Below are 21,963 nucleotides of genomic sequence, written 5' to 3'. Positions count from 1 at the left end.
TTCCAGATACTCTCATCACTCTAGGATTTTGAAAGGAGAGCTCGCATTGATTTGAGGGATTTAATAGGGCAAGGAGTGTGGGTATGAACTAACCCCAACAGGGAGCAAACTCCTGTAGGCAGTGGTGATAAGCTGGCCACAGGAGAGTAGAAATACAGAAGATACACACAGACTTTGAGGTATGGTCTCACTCCTTCCAAAATGAGCAAAGATTGGGAGATTAAATAAGGGCGCATGTGGAAAAGGTAAAAGTTTCATACAAATATTTGTGAAACAAGAAATGTTGCCAGACTGGGACACTGAGAGATAGTTTGAGGAGTGATCGGTCAAACTGTAAAAATAATACAAATGCAAACTCCAGAGGTTAAATTCAGGTGATTTATTGTAAACAGGATTACCTTAACACTCCACCATAATGGCTGTGTCACATGCTCTTTCTTCCACATCAACTAAAAGACTTCTTTTAAAAAGTCACAGGTAACTAATAATTTAATTTGCTTCACAGATCTTATTTACTAAGCTTTGAGTAAATAGCAGTATCCGGGGTAGTCTGTTATTGCTCATGGGCTGCAGCTTGGATCCACTTAATGAATCCATTAGTATGCCTGAGTGACCCAACAGTAGTTCTCAGTCCAATTTGGAAACCAGATGACATTGAAGCATACTGAACAACAATCACAGGTTCCTGGAAGACTACATGAGATTCCTTGTAGATTTCTTTGTATGACTGTCATAAAAATGACATTGCTAAATTTCACCATTTTTTAAAAAGAGCTCAAAGTTACTCAATAGCACATAATTTTTCACAGAAAAATGTAGGTGGATTATTGAATCTTACAGCAGTGGATTTAAACACTCAGGACTAATTTTAGATCCCTCTTGTATATATCTGAAGTTTGATGAAAAGCTGAGTAGTCTTAAAATGCATAAAATCAGAAGGAAGTAATAAGTAATGACTCATACACCTTCTGATGGACAAAGACGGGCTTCAAACAAGGAAGCTCGTGAAGGTAGGGATAGAAAGACAGTTACAGCACCACATTTATCTGATAGTAGAAATGGAGCCTTGCTTTTGAAAACAGCCTCCATAATGTGATTGTATCATTCTTGCCCCAAATTTAGATTATTTGGAAAATGGCAAATGTGAAACTTAACATGTAAAAGACATGACTCTACAGAAAGAAGTCCTGGCAAATTACTCCTACATGGCAAAATGTCATCTGAAAATGCCACATCTGAAAATGCCATTCTTGATTTTGCCTGAGTTAGTGAGCAACAGGGCCACTTACTGTTACTAGTGCCTGAAGTATATTCACAATTTCTTTTGAAGCAAACTTTGCTAACAGTAAATATTTCAAAACAGTTGCTAAATATACAGTAACAGTTTCATCTAAAATAGTATCTCATGAAAAAAAATATTTTTTAAAAGTCCACTCCAGTCATCATCTGTGGGTTTGTATGTTTATATTTATAGATTCAAAAATAACTTACTTAAGGCAAGATTAGACTGGTAGCAAAGTGAGTTTAGAGCTTATAGAGTTCATACTATTTAACAATCCAGGGCTTTATTTATATCTCCAAAAAGGTGACTTTGTATTTGTTGTCTTCTAAATTCATAGTGGGACAAATATTTTGGTTCCTATTCAGAATGCAATTTTATGGCAGTAAAGAGACAGGTATTTATAATATCTGATGTTGGAAAAGCATGTCACACACAGTGAGATCTGAAGTCGACCCAGTTTGTACTTGTTAAATGAACACCGCAACATGTTGATGGGGAAAAGTAAAACTGATAGAACACTGCAAACCAACTATAAACAAGAATGTCAATATAATTCAATCAGAAAGAAACAATTACAGTAATCCTGAGAAATTCATTTTGGGACAAAATTGATTTAAGGTAAGTCTGTATTTCTAGCACTGTAAATAAGTAAGATGTTCTAAGGTTTTCCAGCATATTGCTAGTTTGAATACAAAACATGTCCACATTTTATAAAAAGATTAAAACCATGCCTTATATAATCAGCAATTTCACTAATGAAAGAAAATTACATTGCATTGTTCATTATCTACCAAATGTAATGTTCTCCACAGATTGATAAGAAACCATCAAGTAGAAAGCAAATTTGAGGATCAATTGTTAGCAAAGGTATTTATTACCTTTTTAAATGTTTGGAAGCCTTTTCAGTCAACCTAGGAGGCTTTTAGGAAAAAAGCTTAACATTTTTTTTTGACAAGTGACTATTTTGCAGAATAGGGAAGGAAGATTCTAAAGGAGTATCATTCATCATTTTAAGTACTGCTATATAAGGAGAATTTCCCTTAGCAATGTAAAGAAAAATTTTTAAATATTTAAGAGGCATGTATTTTTAAAATATTCTACATCTGTAAGATTTCATAATTTCATTACTTTGGATTTAATTTTCTACATAATGACATTTGACAACTTTTCTTCTGTTTGTCTCTGTAACAAGTGAACCCCAAACTATTAAAGTAGCAAATATCATTTCCTTAGCTCTGGGCAGACTCAGGAATACATCCACTTGCACTTTCCCACCCACAGGGATCCTCAAAGTTTTGCAGCCATGAAGTTAATATGTGGTTTCACAAGGGGAAACAGTGGCAGACCACGCTTGAACTCGGTCATGTTCTGAATCACTTCAGGCTGTGAAGAACAAAACAAAACAAAAATGAAAGGTTTTCTCTTAGTGAATTTAGCCTAAACAGCACATTGAACAGGTATCAACATTTTGTTTTCATAAATACTAGTTTCTTCATGATATTATGCTCTGCTGAGCTGTCTGGCTGGATCAGTAGGGACAGAACATCTATGCAAACGTATGGTGAGTGGCCCCAGTGGTGACTCTGGATCAGAAGGAGACGCTGGGTTTCTCTCTGGACATACAAGAGCTGACATACCTAGGGTTTAGTGGCAGCTTCAGCAGAGGCAGAGGCTGGTGTGTCATCCAGCAAAGGACAATTTCGTCCTCTTGCAAGAGGATGCCAACCTTTTCAGGTGATCAAGTGTATTTAGGAGAGGTGTTTTTAGGCACTATGGAGAGAGCTGGGACAGGTGTGGCTGGAGATAATTCCTCAGAGGGTAATACAACTGTTCAGATTGGAGGTAAACACAGATAAGGGTGGAGGCTGAGTCTCTACAGACGAAAGGGAAAATGACCACTGGGAGCTGTCTGAGAGAATGGTGACCTGGCTTTAGCAGAACTCTACATAGAAGCTTGAACACCTGAGCTGATTTGAAACCTTTAGGTTTAATATGTCCTGATGAATAAGCTCCATCTAAGTACACAGTCTTCTAAATGTGCAATCTAACATATTTATCATTCTTACTTGTGGCAGGGCTGGTGCTTGTGACAAGTTTACATCATTTTGACATGGGAACTCTCCAACCACAGGACCTGCAAGAAATTGAAATGTTTTGCATTTAGTAATACAGTACACACGAGCAACTTGCAAAAAAAAAAAAAAAAAAATCTTCAAAACCAGACCCAGTACATACACTCCTTAGATCCTTTCAGACTGTCTACTCCTAAGGCCTTGACTGTGTATCCTGCCTCCTCTCCATAGCACCATCGGCGATGGCTCAGGATGTTTCTGTGGTTATAAAGCCTTGGCCAAGCAGCATTAGTGAGCCCCAAGGCTCTGGCCCACACAGGAGGATAAGGGAGGTAATGGCTATGGGGCAAATCGTGGCAAAATATGGAAAGGACTGAACACATACATAGCTTGCTTTGCTCCCCACAAGAAGGAGTTCCACATAGCTGAAGGTGGAGATAGTCTACCAACAACCAGCTGTGTTTTCTTGTGGAGTTCTGGCTAGCTTAGCACTGTGCTACCAGTTATTAACTGTCCTTAACTGTCACATTTCTCTTTTCCCCTTTTTTGCTTTGATAGAGCAGACTCTCTAGTTCCTCTTCTGATGTCAATATTTTCTGGTGCTCCATAAAGACATACCAACGGCAAGTGTCAACTATCTTGTGCCTAATAATATACTTTAAAAAAATCAATATTCAATACTTACAAGTATCCATTTCTCTGGCAAGAACATGGACGGATACCTTATGTCTCCTTGGGGCATCTACAGCCAACATTTCCTAGGCAGAAAGAACAAGGAGGTCACCGTTTTATCTGGCTAAGGAACTTAAAGTGAGATGTTCTCTTGCAGGTATGAAAAACCAGTCATCACACAGCCTTAAAAAAGATGTTTGTGCTGCTTTCCCCTCACCATTACAATATTTTATTTAAATTCTATAAAGATTTGGTAAGGTAGGTGAGAGCTGTTCTAAACACTATGTTACAGAGGAGAAAACCAAGCCCAAAGAGATTAAGTGATGTGCTCAAACTCCTACAGCTAACAAGCACCAGAGCTGACATGAAAACCTCGCCTGGCACTCATCAGGATACAATACAGGCTGCACTTGGTGATCTTTAATGTCTAAGAGACGATGGCCTGGGCTAAGTCAAGGGACAGCCATAATGTTTGCTTCTCCAAGAAATTTTCCAGATTCTACACTAAAGCACTGCTGTGGTTCCTCAGATACCAAAAGAAATAAAGTGACCATTTTATAGAGTGCTACCTTAATCAGTACTCTCCTGTGTTCGCTCACTCCATTCTCTGTAAGCTAAGCATAAATAAGGATTCCAAGTTTAGAGGCACAGAGAGGTATAATGGCTTCTGGAGCGATACAGCTGGCAGGGATGGTATGAGAAAAGGGTCCTTTTGTTCTCTCATTCCACCACACTGTCCTATGGGATTCATATAGTTCCTACCATGAATACTGGTAAGTAGCTGGGGGTAAGTGTTGCCTCACCTTTTCCTTTAATGCTGGGCCTTCATTTGTCTTTCCCAAAGGGAATACACAGTTGTGATGTAGCTAAGCCCAATAACTCAGCCAAGAAGTCATGACTTATATTCTCAGAGGGGGAGAGTACTAGGGAAGCCAAATCAACTCAACAATTATTTATGAAGGAGTTATGATGTCTGGTGCTGTGCACTGTAATGGAAGACCTGCTGATGCTGCACAGCAAACCTGATCAGGGCTCCCTCATAAATTACTGGAAGAACAGCCCAGATTCCCTCACTGGCCTCCCCAGCCACTTTCAGGAGCTCAGCCCAGGCTTGCTTCTAATAACCTCAGCTAGGAACTTTTTACTTTTTAAATTGGTAAGCTGGCTTCCAAAAATCTATTCTTAATCCCTTTTCACCCAAACTTGTATGAACCTGTACCAGTAGACAGAAGATACTCATCAGTTTCAGACTGTTTCAATACCCTGACCAACTCTGCACAATCTTTATTTTTCTAAAAACCAACTAACCAACCAATTGCATTTTCTTGAAAACTACATTCTAAGGAACACTGGAGTGCCAGATATTCTGTACATTTAAACAAAAAAGGTCTGCAGTGAAATTAGTCCAGGAAATAACTGGATTAAAGAAATCTTTATTTGGGGTTTCTAAAAACTTTCAAAGTGCTAACACTGTGATTCTCCAATAATGGGAATAAAGAGTACAGTCATTCCCAGGCTTACATAATTCCCAAACTTACAAAATACTTTTTTTAGGTGCTCCTATTAATATCATAGGGAACAGTACTGTACCAAGGAACACAACTAGGGAAATGCTATTCTAGATTTAGGTTAAACTTGGTAATAAATACTCTAATTTTTAAGATAAGATTCAGTTGTATAACTACAGAAGAATCAGGAACTACTTGTAATTTCAAACGAATTGGTGCAAGGAAAGGCAAATCTCCATTTCTTCTGGAAACATTACAGTAAGTTATATTAGGACAGCATTCTTTTTGAACACCCACAACCACTAATGTCTTAAAATGAATGTCTTTGAAACCAAAAAGAGCTAAAAGTAATTGTCCTCTTGTAGGCAAGAGGGATACTAAGAACAGATACCTAAACCCACAAAATGAAACAATCTTAAATGGTAAAAAACACAACAAAAACTTATTTTATGACTTCAAAGCAAAACAATATCTATGATTAAAACTCTGGAGTTACTACCAATAAAGACATAATAGTATTTATTAAATGATATTAAGTACCAATCTCTTTATACCTCTCACTTCAATAAATATTCCAATTAATTTCTATTTTATGAGTAAGGAAATTGAGGCTTTGAAGCTTAGCTTACTTGGCTACAAAGCTAACTGATCACTGGTGGGACTTAGCCTTGAGTCTGTTTTCAGAGGCCAAACATGTCCCTTTGCTGCCCACAAGTAGAAGAACCTTCAGGGAAACAAGATCACTGAATGAGGTCTAACCAGGGCACGCTCGACAGCCCAGCAGCCTGGCAGTAGATGTGCATCCTGGAGCACTGTTCTCACACCTAACACTCTGTGCCTTAGTCTTCCTGTACACAAAGGCCACCTGGGAATGTATTTCAGATTAGAATTGTTTTACATAATTTTAATTAAAAAATAATATATGGGCCCACCCTGGTGGCACAGCAGGTTAAAGCACAGCACTAAGAAGCTAAAGCCACTTCAGCATGAGTTGGATCCCCATCCCGGAGGTGATCCACATGGCGCGGCAGACCTGGCCTGACCTGTCCGCTGCTCCCCTCAGCAGTGTACTTCATTGATCTGCCTGTTCTGCTCCCCACTCTGTCTCTGGTGAAGCCTCTCACTGCCCCTGTAGCTCTGGCCTGCACCCCAGTTCTGTATGCATAAATAAATAAATCTTAAAAACAAAACAAAAAAATGTATGTGAAATATTTTTGTTTTTGTTCATCCTCTTCATATGTATAGTTTAAAAATAAATTTTATTATTTAAAGCAGTTTAGGTTCACAGCAAAGCTGAGTAGAAGGTACAGACTTCCCATGGTGCCAACCTCTTAAAGATGTTCTGGGAAAACTTTAATGATGATGCTTCCCTTTTAAATTGATAAACTTTCTCAGGCATTCATAACTCTTAAGATCGCTTAACACAGTTCAAAGATGAGTAATTACTTATTTTTTAAAAACAGCCACCGTAGCATCTAGTTGGATGAAGACAATTTACAGCTGTCAGACCCTAGAAAATAACTGAATTCTCAAGTTCTATTTGTTTTCTCTACTCTTTCTTCCCACCAAACAAGCTCAGCAATGTTTTCTGTGGGCTGGGGTGCAGAACCGAGAAACAAAAGGAGGGCCTATAAAGCATGGTCTAGAGAAGTGGTCTTGGAAAGGCTGGCAACTCTGTTTCACCAGGAGAGGAAAACAGTACTAGGATCAATGTGAACTGTCCTTGTCATATGTATCGAAATACTTAAATACATTAAAATGCTTCTTAAATTCTGCCTGAATGGGTTCAAAGCAGTAACAAACTACTCAGTATATACAATAATTCCTTATCAGTCAAAATCTAACTATATAAATTCAACTTACCTTGTAGAATTTGATGATATCTTCCTTGGTAAGTGTCTTTAAATATGCAACTTCTATATTATCTGAAAAGTAATCAGTAATATTTTGCTAGTATTTCCATCTTGAGTAGCCCAGGACAATGCACTAAATGACAATATATTTCACTACAACATTCTGAAGACCACACTTTTATGTGATCACTTGCTCCTGCAAGTCATGAAGAGGATATCCTGACTTTCTACTCATGAGCTATTGGGTCTTGGGCTCATTCCAACTTTCCTAAGCTTCAGTTTTCATTTCTGGAAATTGGAGATAATAATGACTTAACAAGGGCTGGAATGAAAACTAAGGAAAATGATAAAAGATTTTTATATGATGCCAGGGCACGTGGCCAATGCTCACTAGATGGTAGGTCCTATTATCGTTTATACTGACAACAACTGCTCGGTAAGTTACAGGTAAGGAAACAAAGACATAGAAAAAGTGAAAATCTTGGATAAGATTTTCAGCCTGTTGGTGTCAGAATGAGAATACAATTCAACTCCTCTGACTTGCAGTGTCAGTTATCACACTCCAGTTTTATGTTTTATGCTCTGTATTAGAAAAAAGGCAACAAAGCCGGTAAGCAGGCAACTTCTGTGAGCACAGTGCTCCCAAATCTAAAGGCATCAGCCAGTTTCTGACCATCCCTGAAGGTAAATATGGAACCCCTGTGCTTCATACCAGCAAATGACTCAAGAGAGTTCTACCAGCAAATTTTCTTTTTTTAGTGTTATGAGAGACATTTAAGTGCACAGAACACAATGACTAAATACAAAAGTTAGTGAGATTTATTAATGTATTATCATGAGATACAAGTATATCCAGCTATAGTTCTACACAAGAAAGAAAACAGTTTCTGACGAAAATTGTTATGTAAAATACAGATCTTTAGAAGTGCTACATCCCCACTCTCAATGCAATACCAGAACACCACCTACAAAATGAACACTCTTGCAGAATGGCCTGAAATGTTAAACTTACATGTCAATAAATGTTGGGTTCTAGTTTTGCCTTACCTCTGTCAAAATTGTATTGCTGGGAGATGATTTCCTCCCAATATTTAGTGCACTCTGCAGACAACTTCTTTGGCTTGTCTAGTCGACGAATTGCTAATGCTTGAATGTGTTTCTGGAAGGCCTCTTCTGTCATATCCTCTATGGATTTTTCCATGGTAATTAGGAAAGCTTCCACTCTGCTTTCTAGGTAGTGTGGTGGCTTTTCTGACTGGATGATGAATCGCAAGCCCTGTATGCCATTTGCACGACGAGGCCCACTGAAAACGATATAGCCTGAAACACAAATGCCAGCCAGTCAGGACCCTGGCATTTTGAGATGCGAGACTTTTAAATTTTTAAAAATTATTCTCTCAGAGCAAATAAGATATACTTTAGATTTTTATATTACTTTTATATTGTCTTCTGAATATAATTGTTATATATTATCTTGTCTTCTGAAGAGTATAAGCAATTAATTATCCTCACTTCCTAAAAAGAGAACAAAAGAAATTTCTGAAGAATACAGATGAATAAAAGCACAAACAACAGGGTTTTTAACTGCATAGGTATCGTACACATTAATTTTCTTCTGAACAGATGACATAAATTTACAGTATCAACAAGTATAGTTCAGCACTGTATATGTATTTTCTCATCCTGCAATTTTCTTACCACGTTTTCTTTTTTCTAGCTACTTCACTATGAGAGCACAATACATAATACATGTACCATAGAATACAGGTATTAACTGATTATGTTATCAGTGTGGCTTCTAGTCAACATCAGGCTAAGTAAAGTTTTTGGAAAGTCAGAAGTTATTAATGGAATTTTGTGGTGAAGGTCAGTACCCCTGTGATCCCAGTGTTGTTCAAAGGTCAATTATAGTTAGTTAGAAATTTGGAAAACCAAACCATATTCATCATTCAAACTTGGATATCTTCACTTCTCACTCCTTCAATCTATGTTAAAGCTATTCCATCTCTATAAAAATGTTGGACACACTTTCACATCCTGACCCTTGTCACAAATTTGTTTCCTTTCTCATCTAAGTTCCGTATGTGAACTTAGCTCCACTACTGCAATGCAATCCTGAACCAACTCTACTTAGACTGCAAATACCTTAAAACTAAGTAATTGAAGGTCATACATTCATTGTCACCAAGTGCTCATGTACTAACTCCCTGAAACATATTTTAATAAGGAAATTTCATGACTTGCCTTTCTTCAGCTTTTCTGCTCTGAACCAACCTCTGAGAGCTTTGGGTCCCACTCTTGAGAAGGAACTATTATCAGCATAGCCTTTTAGAGTTTAAACACTGTTATTTGCACTTGAACTGAACCACACTGAACTATCTCTTACAGTTCTACCTTCCTGATTAAACTATGAGTTCCTTGAAAGGATGAGCCATTCATAACTTATCCTTTTATTTTTTTTTTTAAAAAGATTTATTTATTTGTGCATACAGAACTGGGGTACAGGCCAGAGGCTCAGGGGCAGCGAGAGGCTTCACCAGAGACAGAGTGGAAGCAGAATAGGCAGATCGATGAAGTACACTGCTGAGGGGAGCAGTGGGTGGGTCAGGAGAAGTCTGCCATGCCATGTGGACACCTCCAGGGCAGGTGGGAATCGAACTCATGCAGAAGTGGCTTTAGCTTCTCAGTGCTGTGCTTTAACCTGCTGAGCCACCAGGGAGGGCCAACATAACTTATCCATTTTTTAATATTTACCATCTAGCACAGTGGTTTGTTTAAATAATGATTAGTACTTGGAGATTCACCCAAAAACTTCTTCATGGTTCTTCCTAGTCATTATTGGAACTTCTTTCTTTTCTCAGTGATCAAACCTACCAAATCTCCAAGACTTTTAACAGTACCTAAAACATTTCTTCAATACATACTGAGTACATCCTAGGTGCCTTAAATTTGGGGCTATAAAGATAAAGAACAGATAATGCCAACCCATGGATCCCAAGCTTTAGTGAATCTGGGCTACTCTGGATGATGCAAATCCCACCTTATTACTCATAACCAGCTCGTACTTAACATAGCAGCCTCTCCCCACTATTCAGAATCTTCTCTTATATATGACATATATGGATTACAGTGTTATCTCCTTAAGAACTACTTTAATATACACAAGATGTTAAATGCTTATCTTTTAGAAAAGTTCTAAAAGATATTAAAAAACCTGGTTTTCATGATCTTTGTGAATAAATAAAGCATGCCTGAATCACCATGCTAGATGACTATACATGTGGAGAATATTTTCTGGAGAAGTGGCTGCTTGTCCACATCTACAGTAGTCTTCTACCCCACAATCCTCTCACCTAGCTGTTCCTTGGTCCGCAGGGTGTTGAAGCAAGGCTCAGAGATGATTTGACAGAAGAGTTCCAGAAACATATTTTCTGAGGTGCTCTGCATGTCTGTTTGGTAGTATATCTCAATGCCACAGTTATTGTGAACTTCATTTCTCTGCTGGTAGACAAACCATCCTCCTAGGAAGTTCCAAAAGGAGAGCAACAGGTTCAAAAATATAATCTGGGCTTAATAAAATCAATGCTTGTCTGACTTGTTAAGAGATCCGTATTTAAAGCAAGTACAGTATAGGGGCCTCCCTGCTGGTGCAAGGGGTTAATTAAGTCTCAGCACTATGAAGCTATCCACAGCCACTGCAGCAGGAGTCAATCCCCGGCCAGGTTGCTGACCCACATGTCACACCTGCCTCACCCTTTGTAGTCCCCTTCACTCCCCTCAGCAATGTATTTTACTTGATCTGCCTGTTCAGTTCCTCACTCTATTTGTGGTGAATCTTCTCACCTCCTCCCATCATCTCTGGCCTGGACCCCAGTTCTTGTATGCATAAGTAAGTAAATCTTTAAAAGTAAAAATGAAACAAGTACAGTATAGTATATGTAATAGATTATAACTAGCTAATACAAATAAGAATTAACAGATATACAATATGCTTTAATAATTATACAATTGAAACTTTTTTCATACAAGTTTTAAAAATTATTAGTTGAACCTTTATTACCTTGTTTTCACATTTATCCCTCTATTCTCAATATTGTTTTTTTTTTAAAGAAATATCCATTCTAAGATTTGTTTTATTTATTTAAAATACAAGAACTGGGGTGTAGGCCAGAGCTGCGGTATATGAGAGGATTCACCAGAGGCAGAGTGGGGAGCTGAACAGGCAGAGCTACTGAAATACATTGCTGAGGGGACCATTGGGTGAGACAGGAGAGGTCTGCTGTGCCATGTGGGTCAGCTCCCTGGCTGGGTTCAAACTTGTGCTGCAGTGGCTGCCAATAATTTGATAGTACTGAGACTTTAAATGTACATTTAAAGAAATGTACATTCTAGCAAGAGAAATGGATATGTATTTCAATCCCAAAGCAAGAGAAGTGCTGAGAGGTTTAAATAAGGAAAGCTACAAAAAAAACTATACTAGGAAGTTAAAAGAAAAAGTGATTATTTCCAGCTAGGAGCTTTTAGTAAGTGGCTGTAAGATGGGCCTTAAAGGATGAATAAGGTATAGATACAGGCCCATAAAGAAGGGAAGAGGAGAACTATTTCAGGAGGATAGAATAGATAGGTGAGGTGAGCAACACCAGCACCAGCGCCAAAAGTATCCCATAGACTTTGGCTTAAAAAAAAAAAAAAAAAAAAAAAAAAATAAACCTTTCTTCTTCCTGGTTTAATATACGCCCTACTATATACTTTGAACAATATTAAAAATAATGCTTAATGACTTTATATTGAAAGAAAGTACTGTTAATGTAAAACTCCAATAACAATTCTTAACTTTTTATAAAATATCATGAAATGAATACATGCTGTTGCCTGCATCTGTGGTTTTCCCAAAACCATTTGTGGACATCAATCAGATATTATTATTCTACTTTCTATTTTTTTTAAAAAGATTTATTTATTTATTCATATAAACTGGGGTACAGGCCAGAGATGCGGAGGGTGAGAGGATTCATCAGAGACACAGCAGGGAGCAGAACAGGCAGATCGACGAAGTACACTGCTGAGGGGAGCAGCGGGCGAGTCAGGAGAGGTCTGCCTCGCCATGTGGTCACCTCCGGGGCAGGCAGGAATCAAACTCATGCAGAAGTGGCTTAAGCTTTCCAGTGCTGTATTTTAACCCGCTGCGCCACCAGGGAGGGCCCATACTTTCTATTTTTTAAAAATAAATTTTATTTCATGTTCACAGTAAACATTTCTTCAGCTTTGTAACATTTTCCCTTCCTAACTCCTCTATACTCCATTATCAGTCAATTCTAGTATCACTGTCTTCAAAATAATTGCCTACTTCCAACTTTACTTCTTTGGCCCTCCTACAGAGAAATTTCTGACATAATTAACTATCTTTAAGCATAGTTCTATAAATAGTAGAAGAACCCAGTAGATCTTTACCATATAATTATACATTGTCATCCAAGTGAATTCAAACCACCTATAATCACCCACAGCACTATGTCAAAGTAAACTATTACCAAAGCTTTAACGTTTCAACTTACTGTCAGGTAGCTGAACTTCTCTATACCGAACCAGCTGACTTGGAAGGAGAGGTTTTGTATGAGCATGCTCAATAAGGGTGTCTTCGACCATCTGCATGATTCCTAATGCAGCCTATGGAAAAAGATAAGTCATTTTACAAACATCAATGTATCTTGCCTGTGAGATTAAAAAAGTACATTTGATGCTAGCCCATGCAACATGACAACAACATGCACGCTGGATTTTAAAATCTTGATTAAATACATTTGATCCTATTCAAATGGATAAAAATCAGTTTGCAATGCAGTCATTATGGTAGAAGTGAAGACAAAAAGAGACCCAATTATCAACACTTATCTGGATGCTGGGGGGAAAAGAGCAATGACAAAGCTGGAGAGGTATGTGATCAAAGACACTTGAGGTTATAGCAAAGCAAGGGAGGTAAGCATAAGACTTTGTTCTGAAAAAACACTCGATAAGAATCCCATATCTAACAATTATAAGCATTTGACCTGGGCATATTGTTGTGGAGGCAGAATATTAGGGTGGTAGATAATGTTGGCTCTTGGGACAGATAGTCATGGGAATTCCAGAGTGATTTCCATGTGTTTAACCCTCAGCATGCATTATTTAATTTCATCTTTATGACTCTAGTGTTACTGAGAAGGAAACTGAGCATAGAGAGGTTAGGATACCTTCTGAAAATTACGGAAATACTATGTGGCAGTCAGGAATTAAAATGACACTATCTGATTCCATACTACGTACTCTTACCAACTCTATACAGTCCTTCTACCCTAAGCAGGGTAGAGATAACTGTTTCCATTTCTTCTCATGACTGTACAAGGTGGGCAATAGCAAAGAAGGCAGCCATAAAAGCAATTCCACAGTCCACTTCTAACTCCTCAGAACCTACATTCCTACATTAATGTGCTTATCACATGGTGGTGAACAGTCTTAGACAGACTAAGGAAAAAAAGAGAAACTCTTGCTGATCCATAAATGCTTGCTGATATCATAACCACTCACCTGCTTTGTTATGTTTCCATGGAGAAGGGCTTCAATGTGCAGCCGTGACAGGAGCTGAGGTATGAAGGCCTTAAGGCGAGGAAGGGTAACATCTGCAAAGGTGTGAGAAATAGTAAACTCTATCCTATAAGGTTCTATAAAATCTCTAAAGATAATTCAAGACAGAAAAAGTGCACAAACAGGGCCCTCCCTGCTGGCACAGCAGGTTACAGTGCAGCACCACGAAGCTGGCCATAGCTGCTTCTGTGCAACTTTGATCCTACCCCAGAGGTGACCCACATGGCATTGCAGACCTCTCCTGATTCGCCCGCTGCTCCTCTCAGCAGTATACTTTGTCAATCTGCCTATTCTGCTCCCCACTCTGTCTCTGGTGAATCCTCTTACCCCTACACCTATAGCCAACACCCCTAGTTCTTGTATGCATAAATAAATAAATATAGCTTAAAAAGAGAAATTTAAGGAGACGTAGGAAGAAAATTAGTGCTTACTATGCAGCATGCATTTTATAGATGTTATCTTACAAACTATACTATTATCCTCGTTTTAAAGGTGAGAAAACGGAAATTAAAAAAAAATTGTTTCTGGTCCAAAATCATCAAGTGAATAAGTTACAGAGCTGGCATTTGATACCTCATCTAATTCCAAAGTGCATATTTTTTCCACTACACAATGCGCTGCCTAACAAGGCTCTGTCACTAAATGCACCATCCCCAACACTCTTTGCAGCGCTCAATCACAAAACCTCAACGCTAGTAAAATGATCTATTTACACTGACATCCTGTCATTAAACTGGAGTGCTATGATCTAAGAAACTCCAAATAATTTTTTTTTTTAAAACATGGAATCTTGAGCTGGGGCATACCAGAGTCTAGTCACTGAACCCTGAACTTCTTGTACTCTGGAATCTGGATAATTGACTGACTTAAGAATCATGAAGGAACACCCTCTGCCGCTAAGATGTCTCCAATTTTGCCATGTTAGCACTATTCTACTCAACTGTATAGTATATATTAAAAAAGAATGAGTATTATGGCAGAGCATTTCCACCTAAAAGTGTTGCTTTTCTCTTTATAAAATGCATTTTATGTCTATGAGATACTTTAAAGATAATTCTACTAAAAATTCACATGGAATCTAACAAAAGGTGGAAAATATGTGTGTGTATTTCTGCTGTTGACCATACTGAAAGTAGGTTCAGATTCTTGAAAACATTTAAAATCAATTTTGTGCTTTCTTTTTCTTTAAAGGTACAATTCTTGCTATTAACTTGATGACCTGTAATCATTTTAAAAAGGAAGGTGTATTAATGATTCACATTAAAAATGCATTGGTTTCAATTAATGAATTGTATAATCTGTACACCTACTCAATAACTGAGGCAACCAATAAAGTAATAACTTTCAATACTTTGCACTTGATTTGTCACTGAAGACATCAAAAGCATTGGACTTACCATTATAGACCATTAAAAATTCTACAGCATTTTTTTTTTTTTTTGCTGAGCATGTTGGTAGAAATATTAATTAGTAAATTAATGCTGAGAAGAGAAAAAGATAAAGCAATGAAGAGTGATATCAATCTTCATTCTTTCTAATAAAGCAACCCTGAAAGTAATTCATTCCATTCATTAAGTTACATATTGAGGACTTAATATTAAGCTAGATAAAAAATAAAATAAATAGAAGACATAATCATTGCCCTTAAGGAATTCTGGACATTCAAACAAAACCTCTGAAAACCAGATTTAAGATTGAGGGGGGAAAAACCCCCAAAAGATGACTCTTTAGGTTTTAAGTATATTTTCTAGTTTCTAACTCAGATTTAAAATGAATTGTGAGCACTCTTTCTGGATGGTAAGACTTTCAAGCTCAGTTTTTTTATTCCTCCCTCTCATCAGTATTAGCAAGGTCAGTGCTTGCATCAAACATTTAGCCATTTGCAAAAATCTATGAAGAGTAGTAACTAGCTAGTGTGGATCCTGATTGAAGACTATTTCACTAACCTTCCTGCACACAAAAGCCACTTCACGGTCACTCTTATTTTTATACACAGTATGCACAGCCGACTTTAACAGAACTGTAAGTTATTAGAAAGCATAAGTACTAGGTAACAGGATAAAACAAAAATGACTTTTTAAATAAGTGAAGAATGCTTCAGGTTGCAAGCAGAAAGAGCCTCACCATCCAGGGCTTCCTTTAGCTCATCTTTAGTCCAGGCTACTTCAGTCATCAGCAAGCGGAGGTAGTACATGGCGTGCTGGTGAGGTTGTTCAGCTCGGAAATTGTTAAGAGATCGCATATACTAGTGAAGGGAGGGAGACAGGCATTCATCACTTTATAAATCCTTTGAAAATCAGTTTGAAAGTTCAACTATAATCAAAACTTCAGGTTGTATTTATCACGTGTTACTAGGATGCATAAATATTTGCTTCTTCTTTTTGAAGTTATCAGATAATTAAGAATGGGTTTACTCTTATTTGACCCTTCATAAAGGGCAAGCTATTTCCAAGCTGCTGCTTTACTCCTAGCATTTGACATAAATGCCTTTAGTGATTCAGAAAGCTATCCCTAGTTTTCAGATCCTTTATCTCTTGGCATCCTTTGCATCTATGACATAAGGCCATCCCAAAAGTCACTATTAAGCAAACATGAGTATGTGTTTATTTATGAAATATCAAATTTTCATTTAAAAACTGATGTCTTTTGGTGCACAGTAAAGGTCATAGTTTGGTTTTTAAATAAACTGCTATTATTGGATCAACCCTAACTTGAATTTAAGTGGACTATAGTTCAAGCTTAAAATAGTTGGCCCTAATGTGTGAAGTTCTGGAAGCTGGATGAAAGCATCAGGGAATCCTTGAGAGCCACCAGGTCTACTCTAGCCTCCTCCCTGAAAGTCAGTACAAATGCCCTGTCTCTTCAGGTCTACAGCAAAAGGGCCTCTGCAGAGAAAGCCAAGGAGATTTAGCAAAAACAGGACACGATGACTGTCACATGGTTATCAATGCTCTTTTCTTCCTCTCCCCTTTTTCAAAAATGTTCATAAGATGGCAATATCATCTTACAAATAAAAAATTATAGATTTAAACTTAGATAACTTACCGCTTCTTTGATAATTTCAAATCTCTTTTCATCAATCTCAAAGGTAGCCATTTTCTCAATAATCTTCTTTAGCAAAATTGGTTGCTTGTCATTGTAACCTCTCACTGAGAGCTACAGAAAAAATTCAGGGTTTTTAAAGTCTAAGAATATCATGAAACAATTCTAAATAAACACCTTAAATTTTATTTTAACCATTAAGAATGTCCCCAAACCAGTTGTATTAAAATAAAAAGAAATGCATTTTAACTTCCCCTTTACGCAGCTCTTAATACTCAGTAGGCTAACATTAACCATCTTTACTTACTAATACCTAAAAGCATAATTTTGCTTTCCCTAAACAAAATAGCAAGAAAACTCACCTGGCAGCACACACTACAGCATGAAAATTCAAGTTCTTATTAAATCAAAATTAATTCTAGAATTCATTTTAAGTTTAATCCTCAGAAAGTGTTTCTGAGGACCAGCAGGCTAAATTTTTTTTATAAAGATTTTTTATTTATGCATACAGAGCTGGGGGACAGACCAAAGATTAGGGGGTGGTGAGAGACCACCAGAGACAGAGTGGGGAGCAGAACAGGTAGACTGATTGACCTACACTGCTGAGGAGAGCAGTGGGCAAGACAGGAGAAGTCTGCTGCACCATGTGGGTCAGCTCCATGGCCATGGATCAAACTTGTGCTGCAGTGGCTGCTGATAGCTTCACAGTGCTGAGACTTAACCTCTTATACCACCAAGGAAGCCCCAGCAGGGTAAAATTTTTAATAGTTATAATGTGAAGATAAAAATTACAGGGGGAGTATTATCCAACAAACTGCTGGTTATGGCCCCAGTTTAACTTAAATATTTAAAAAATTATCTGTAAAACTCAGTCAGTTCAATTTTGTATTATTTGCCACTTTTTTTTCATTCAATGTTGCCCAATAAGCATCTACACATCTCACAAACAGTTTATTTGTAAGCTCTGCTGATATCCTAAAAGTCAGTGATGGCAAGACAAATACGTAGTAAGGATCCACTGTGAGTGCCATCTACTTTAGGACAATTTGCTTTGATCACCTCTGAAAGCATAACAGTTTGAAATTGGTTATTTCCATATGGTGGCACCCATAGCTGCACAAGATACACTGCAACCAGAACACCTATGAAAGTCTCCATCTGTGAAAAGCGATGCCAAGAACCTCAGCAGGAATGAAAGCCATTGGCCATGAAAGAAACATAAGATATAATGAAAACTAGACTGACAATTAGCAGAAAGCCCATTTTGCCACAAATACAAAATTATTTTAATGGCAAAATGCTATAAAAACAACAAAAAAATAAAGATTATAGTTTTTCAACTTTAAGAGCTTATTTTGATATCTGAGTTTCAAAGTTCCCTGGACTCTAAGAATGGTTAAGTTTTACATATTCTTCTACTTTAAATAAAAACTACCAGAAAATTTATTTGTGTGAGGAAAAAACATGACTGCAAAATAAAACTGAAAATCGCTAAAACCTTTTGTATTAGAATTTTTAAAAAGAATGCAGTACTTGCTCATTTTAGTTTACAGAAAAACAAAATATTTTTAAGAAAAGTGAAGATGAATGTGTTCCATAAAAAAGGTTAATTTGGAAATAAGATAAAGTTTAGAAACAGTTTCAAGAAAAAGTAATCATTTCTTGAAATGCATTTAATAATGTTTATTTTAAAACACACCTAAAAGTAATGATGCATGTTATAAAATAAATAAAAGTGCCAGATGTATTTGAACACAAGAGCTTTCTACTATTGTCAACAGAAATAAAGGAAGTTTACATATAAGATTTAAGTGCCACAACATTAGCTATGGATATCTTTCACTCACAGATGTTAATGTACTCAAATGAACACGCTATCAGGATTAATAGGTTAAAAATTTTAAGCAGAGGAACATGCAAATAAATACATGTAGCACACACACATTCACAAGATGCACTAAGCTCTACTAAATCACTCATTAGTGTAACTAATACTAGTTTAGTTCTTCAGTCTCTAAAAAAGTGCAAGGAAAAAAACTATCAATCTTCTTGTTTAAGAATGAAGAAGTTAATAGTTTTCCCAAGCTCAACATAATGCTTTTTAAATGGTGTGGTGCCTTTTCTTTGTTTTTAATTTTACTTACAAGTATTGCATTCATTCCTGATGCAATGCCATAGCTCAAACCTGAGAGGCGTGCTGCATATGTATACTCTTTTAAATCATCCTTCAATAACCTGATAAACAGGTAAGTCATGTTGCAATGGAGAGGATCAGCATAAATGTAGCGACTAACAAAAAGAAAAACAAAAGAAATGCTTTGATACCTCAAGCAATGGCATGGTAATGAAGAAACATGACCGAAGAGTATGAATATGCAGCCTCATGATCTGAATTTCCAGGTAAATAGTATAAGCCAACCTTATGTTTTACAATGGCAGCAAGACTTCATTCTCTGTTGTCAAAGACCAAGACTTCAGACATAGAATGAATAAGATCTAAACCTAATTCAGGGTCCAATTTCAATTGAGAAGAAAAATGACAATCTAATGAAAGATGTTAAAAAAAAAAAAGAAATCAAGGAAAATTTTGCATTATATGAATGGTATATTGCTGAATACTTAGTAAGAACTTAAAAATTAAATGATGAGAAAATATGATTAACTACAAAGATAAAAAAAAAGAAATTAAACTCATACCCTCAATCAAAAATGCTTCCATCAAATCAATATAAAAAATGTTGATGAGTGGAAGGCTCTAAGATGTGGGTACTTACATACATCCCATAGATGGTATTTTGGAGGTCATAGCTCAAGCCTGCTAGCTCTGCTGCATATGCATACTCGTTGAGTGAGTCTTTGAGGAGCTCAAGGTACAAATAGGCCAAGTTATAGTGCAAGGGGTCCACATAAGCAAATGGGCTGGAAGAAAATGTTGACAGTAAAATAGCTGATTTATTACTTCCCAGTGTGATGTATGGCCTTTCAAGGTGGATAAAGACACTGAACACTAGTTAATATAATTTCCTGAAGATTTGGTTTAAATTCTTAAAGTCTCTTTTTAAGAGGAAAAAAAGATGTCTGAAAAAGGAGCCTAAAATATGCCTTGTGTGCTGGGAGTGGTAAAGAGTGAGAAGAACTGCTTACACCAGATGATGTAGCAGACAGAAAAAGTAACAGTGGAATGGGCCAAAGAGCAAGCCTACCTTTAGGCTAGTAGAAGGCAAGGCAAAGTTGACACAACATTTGTATATCCTTATTCTCCCTCTAAGCAAGCTACACCCTTGGTGGAAAGTAAGGGATTGAGAAGCTTGTGTGTTAAGACAATAGGAATATTTATTTATTTATTTATGCCTATAAGAACTGCGGTAACAGGACAGAGGTGCGGTGGGTGAGAGGACTCACTAGAGACAGAGTGGGGAGCAGAACAGGCAGATCTACTGAAATACACTGCTGCGGGGAGCAGCAGGCAGGTCAGGAGAGGTTTGCCACATCATGTGAGTCACTGGCCGGGGATCAAACTTGTGCTGCCGTGGCTGTGGATAGCTTCACAGTGCTGCACTTTAACCCACTGTGCTACCAGGGAGGGCCTGTGACTATATGAATTTAAAAAAGAAAAACTAAGAGCTATAAAAACATTAGGTTTTGCCTAGAATAAATAAAACTAAAACTCTGTCAGTAAAATAACTGACAATTTCCATCAAATAACTGTAGTCAGAACTAGGAAAAAACTTAATAAAGGAAAATATTTAAGTGAGAAAGAGAAACAAGAGTGGAAACAATTATAAAATGCAAGAGCCAAACAGGCCCACAAAGATCACGTAAGTCTTCATTTCTCAAGTAAGGAACATAATTTTTTTCATCTTACCTGGGTTGGTAGGAGCAGTCAGGATTCAAATACAAGCCAATAACCTACTCATCTGACCATAATACAGTTTTACTTTCATAGCATGTACTATATGCTTATAATAGAGCTAGTCTCTTCTCTAAGTATAGGGAACAGAGAAGGAATAAATTAGGCAAAATTCCTGATCACAGTATTCACAGTCTAGCTAAAGACAAGAAATTTTAATTATGATATATCAGGAGGTGATAGTATTATGGAGAAAACTTATGCAAAGTAAGGGAAATGTGAGTGATGGATAGTGATGGTAGGGAAGGAAGACAGCTAGTTTACTAAGGCAGTCAATCAAGGCCTCTCTGATAAGGGAGGAAACCCTGGGGGGCTGCTGGGGTGGTGATTCCAGGTAGAGGAAACAATCAGTGTTAGATCTATCTGGCAACAAAGATTCACTCTATCTGTAGCATAATGAATATAATGTACTGTCAGTACAAAGCCAACAATTTCATTAAGGACGATAAAGCAAAAATGAGGCAAAATGCTTAGCCTCAGAAAATTAAAATAGAAGAGAAAATTTTACAGTCATACAAACATTCTCCATCTGGAAACTTGAAATGAATGCTGTCGTTTTTTTTTTTCTTTTCTTCAGTATTTTAAGTATAATACATGACTCCCTTCTTTAGGTAAAGAGCATCTCAGAAACAAAATACGACAGCAAAATTAATAAAATAATAGTCTATGAAAGAGTTCAGCTTTGCTAGATGGAAATGAAAAGTGAGAAAAAAACATGTCTGAGAGCTAAGCAACAGAGCTCAAGATCAAAAAGCAATTATAAGAGGTGCCCTAAAATAATGCATCCATAGTAGTTGTAAGGTAAAGTGGACAGGTGTGTGTGTGTGTGCATAGAGTGTGTGTGTATGTGTGTGTGTGTAGTCCTATTTCTGAGAAGATAAAGGTTAAGAAGACATAGAATATTTCTTCAAAAATATATTAAGAAATTTTTGGTGATGGTAAGCCCAAGGGGGTTACAACTAAGATGGAAAAATGCTCAAAATGATGTAAAAATAAACTATTA

At 37.1% G+C, this 21,963-nt stretch overlaps 1 protein-coding gene across 1 annotated transcript in view; it reads right to left on the bottom strand.

The window, feature by feature from the left end:
* Nucleotides 1-366: 366 nt before the first annotated feature.
* Nucleotides 367-21,963, bottom strand: part of IDE (insulin-degrading enzyme) — a 72,909-nt gene continuing 51,312 nt past the window's right edge. Inside the window, exons 15-25 of the mRNA XM_004680627.1 lie at nt 19,825-19,969; nt 17,054-17,164; nt 16,133-16,253; nt 13,952-14,043; nt 12,943-13,054; nt 10,741-10,908; nt 8,435-8,707; nt 7,398-7,459; nt 4,040-4,112; nt 3,349-3,416; nt 367-2,665 (exon numbers count right to left, since the gene is read on the bottom strand). Coding sequence (XP_004680684.1) covers nt 2,570-2,665; nt 3,349-3,416; nt 4,040-4,112; nt 7,398-7,459; nt 8,435-8,707; nt 10,741-10,908; nt 12,943-13,054; nt 13,952-14,043; nt 16,133-16,253; nt 17,054-17,164; nt 19,825-19,969 — 1,321 coding nt within the window. The 3' untranslated portion in view covers nt 367-2,569. The remainder of the gene's footprint in view (nt 2,666-3,348; nt 3,417-4,039; nt 4,113-7,397; nt 7,460-8,434; nt 8,708-10,740; nt 10,909-12,942; nt 13,055-13,951; nt 14,044-16,132; nt 16,254-17,053; nt 17,165-19,824; nt 19,970-21,963) is intronic.

This window comes from Condylura cristata, unplaced genomic scaffold (genome assembly GCF_000260355.1).
Source record: "Condylura cristata isolate star-nosed mole 26May11 unplaced genomic scaffold, ConCri1.0 scaffold00011, whole genome shotgun sequence".
NCBI lineage: Eukaryota > Metazoa > Chordata > Mammalia > Eulipotyphla > Talpidae > Condylura > Condylura cristata.
The sequence above is the reverse complement of the archived record's forward strand: the minus strand, read 5'-3'. Positions and strand labels throughout refer to the sequence as shown.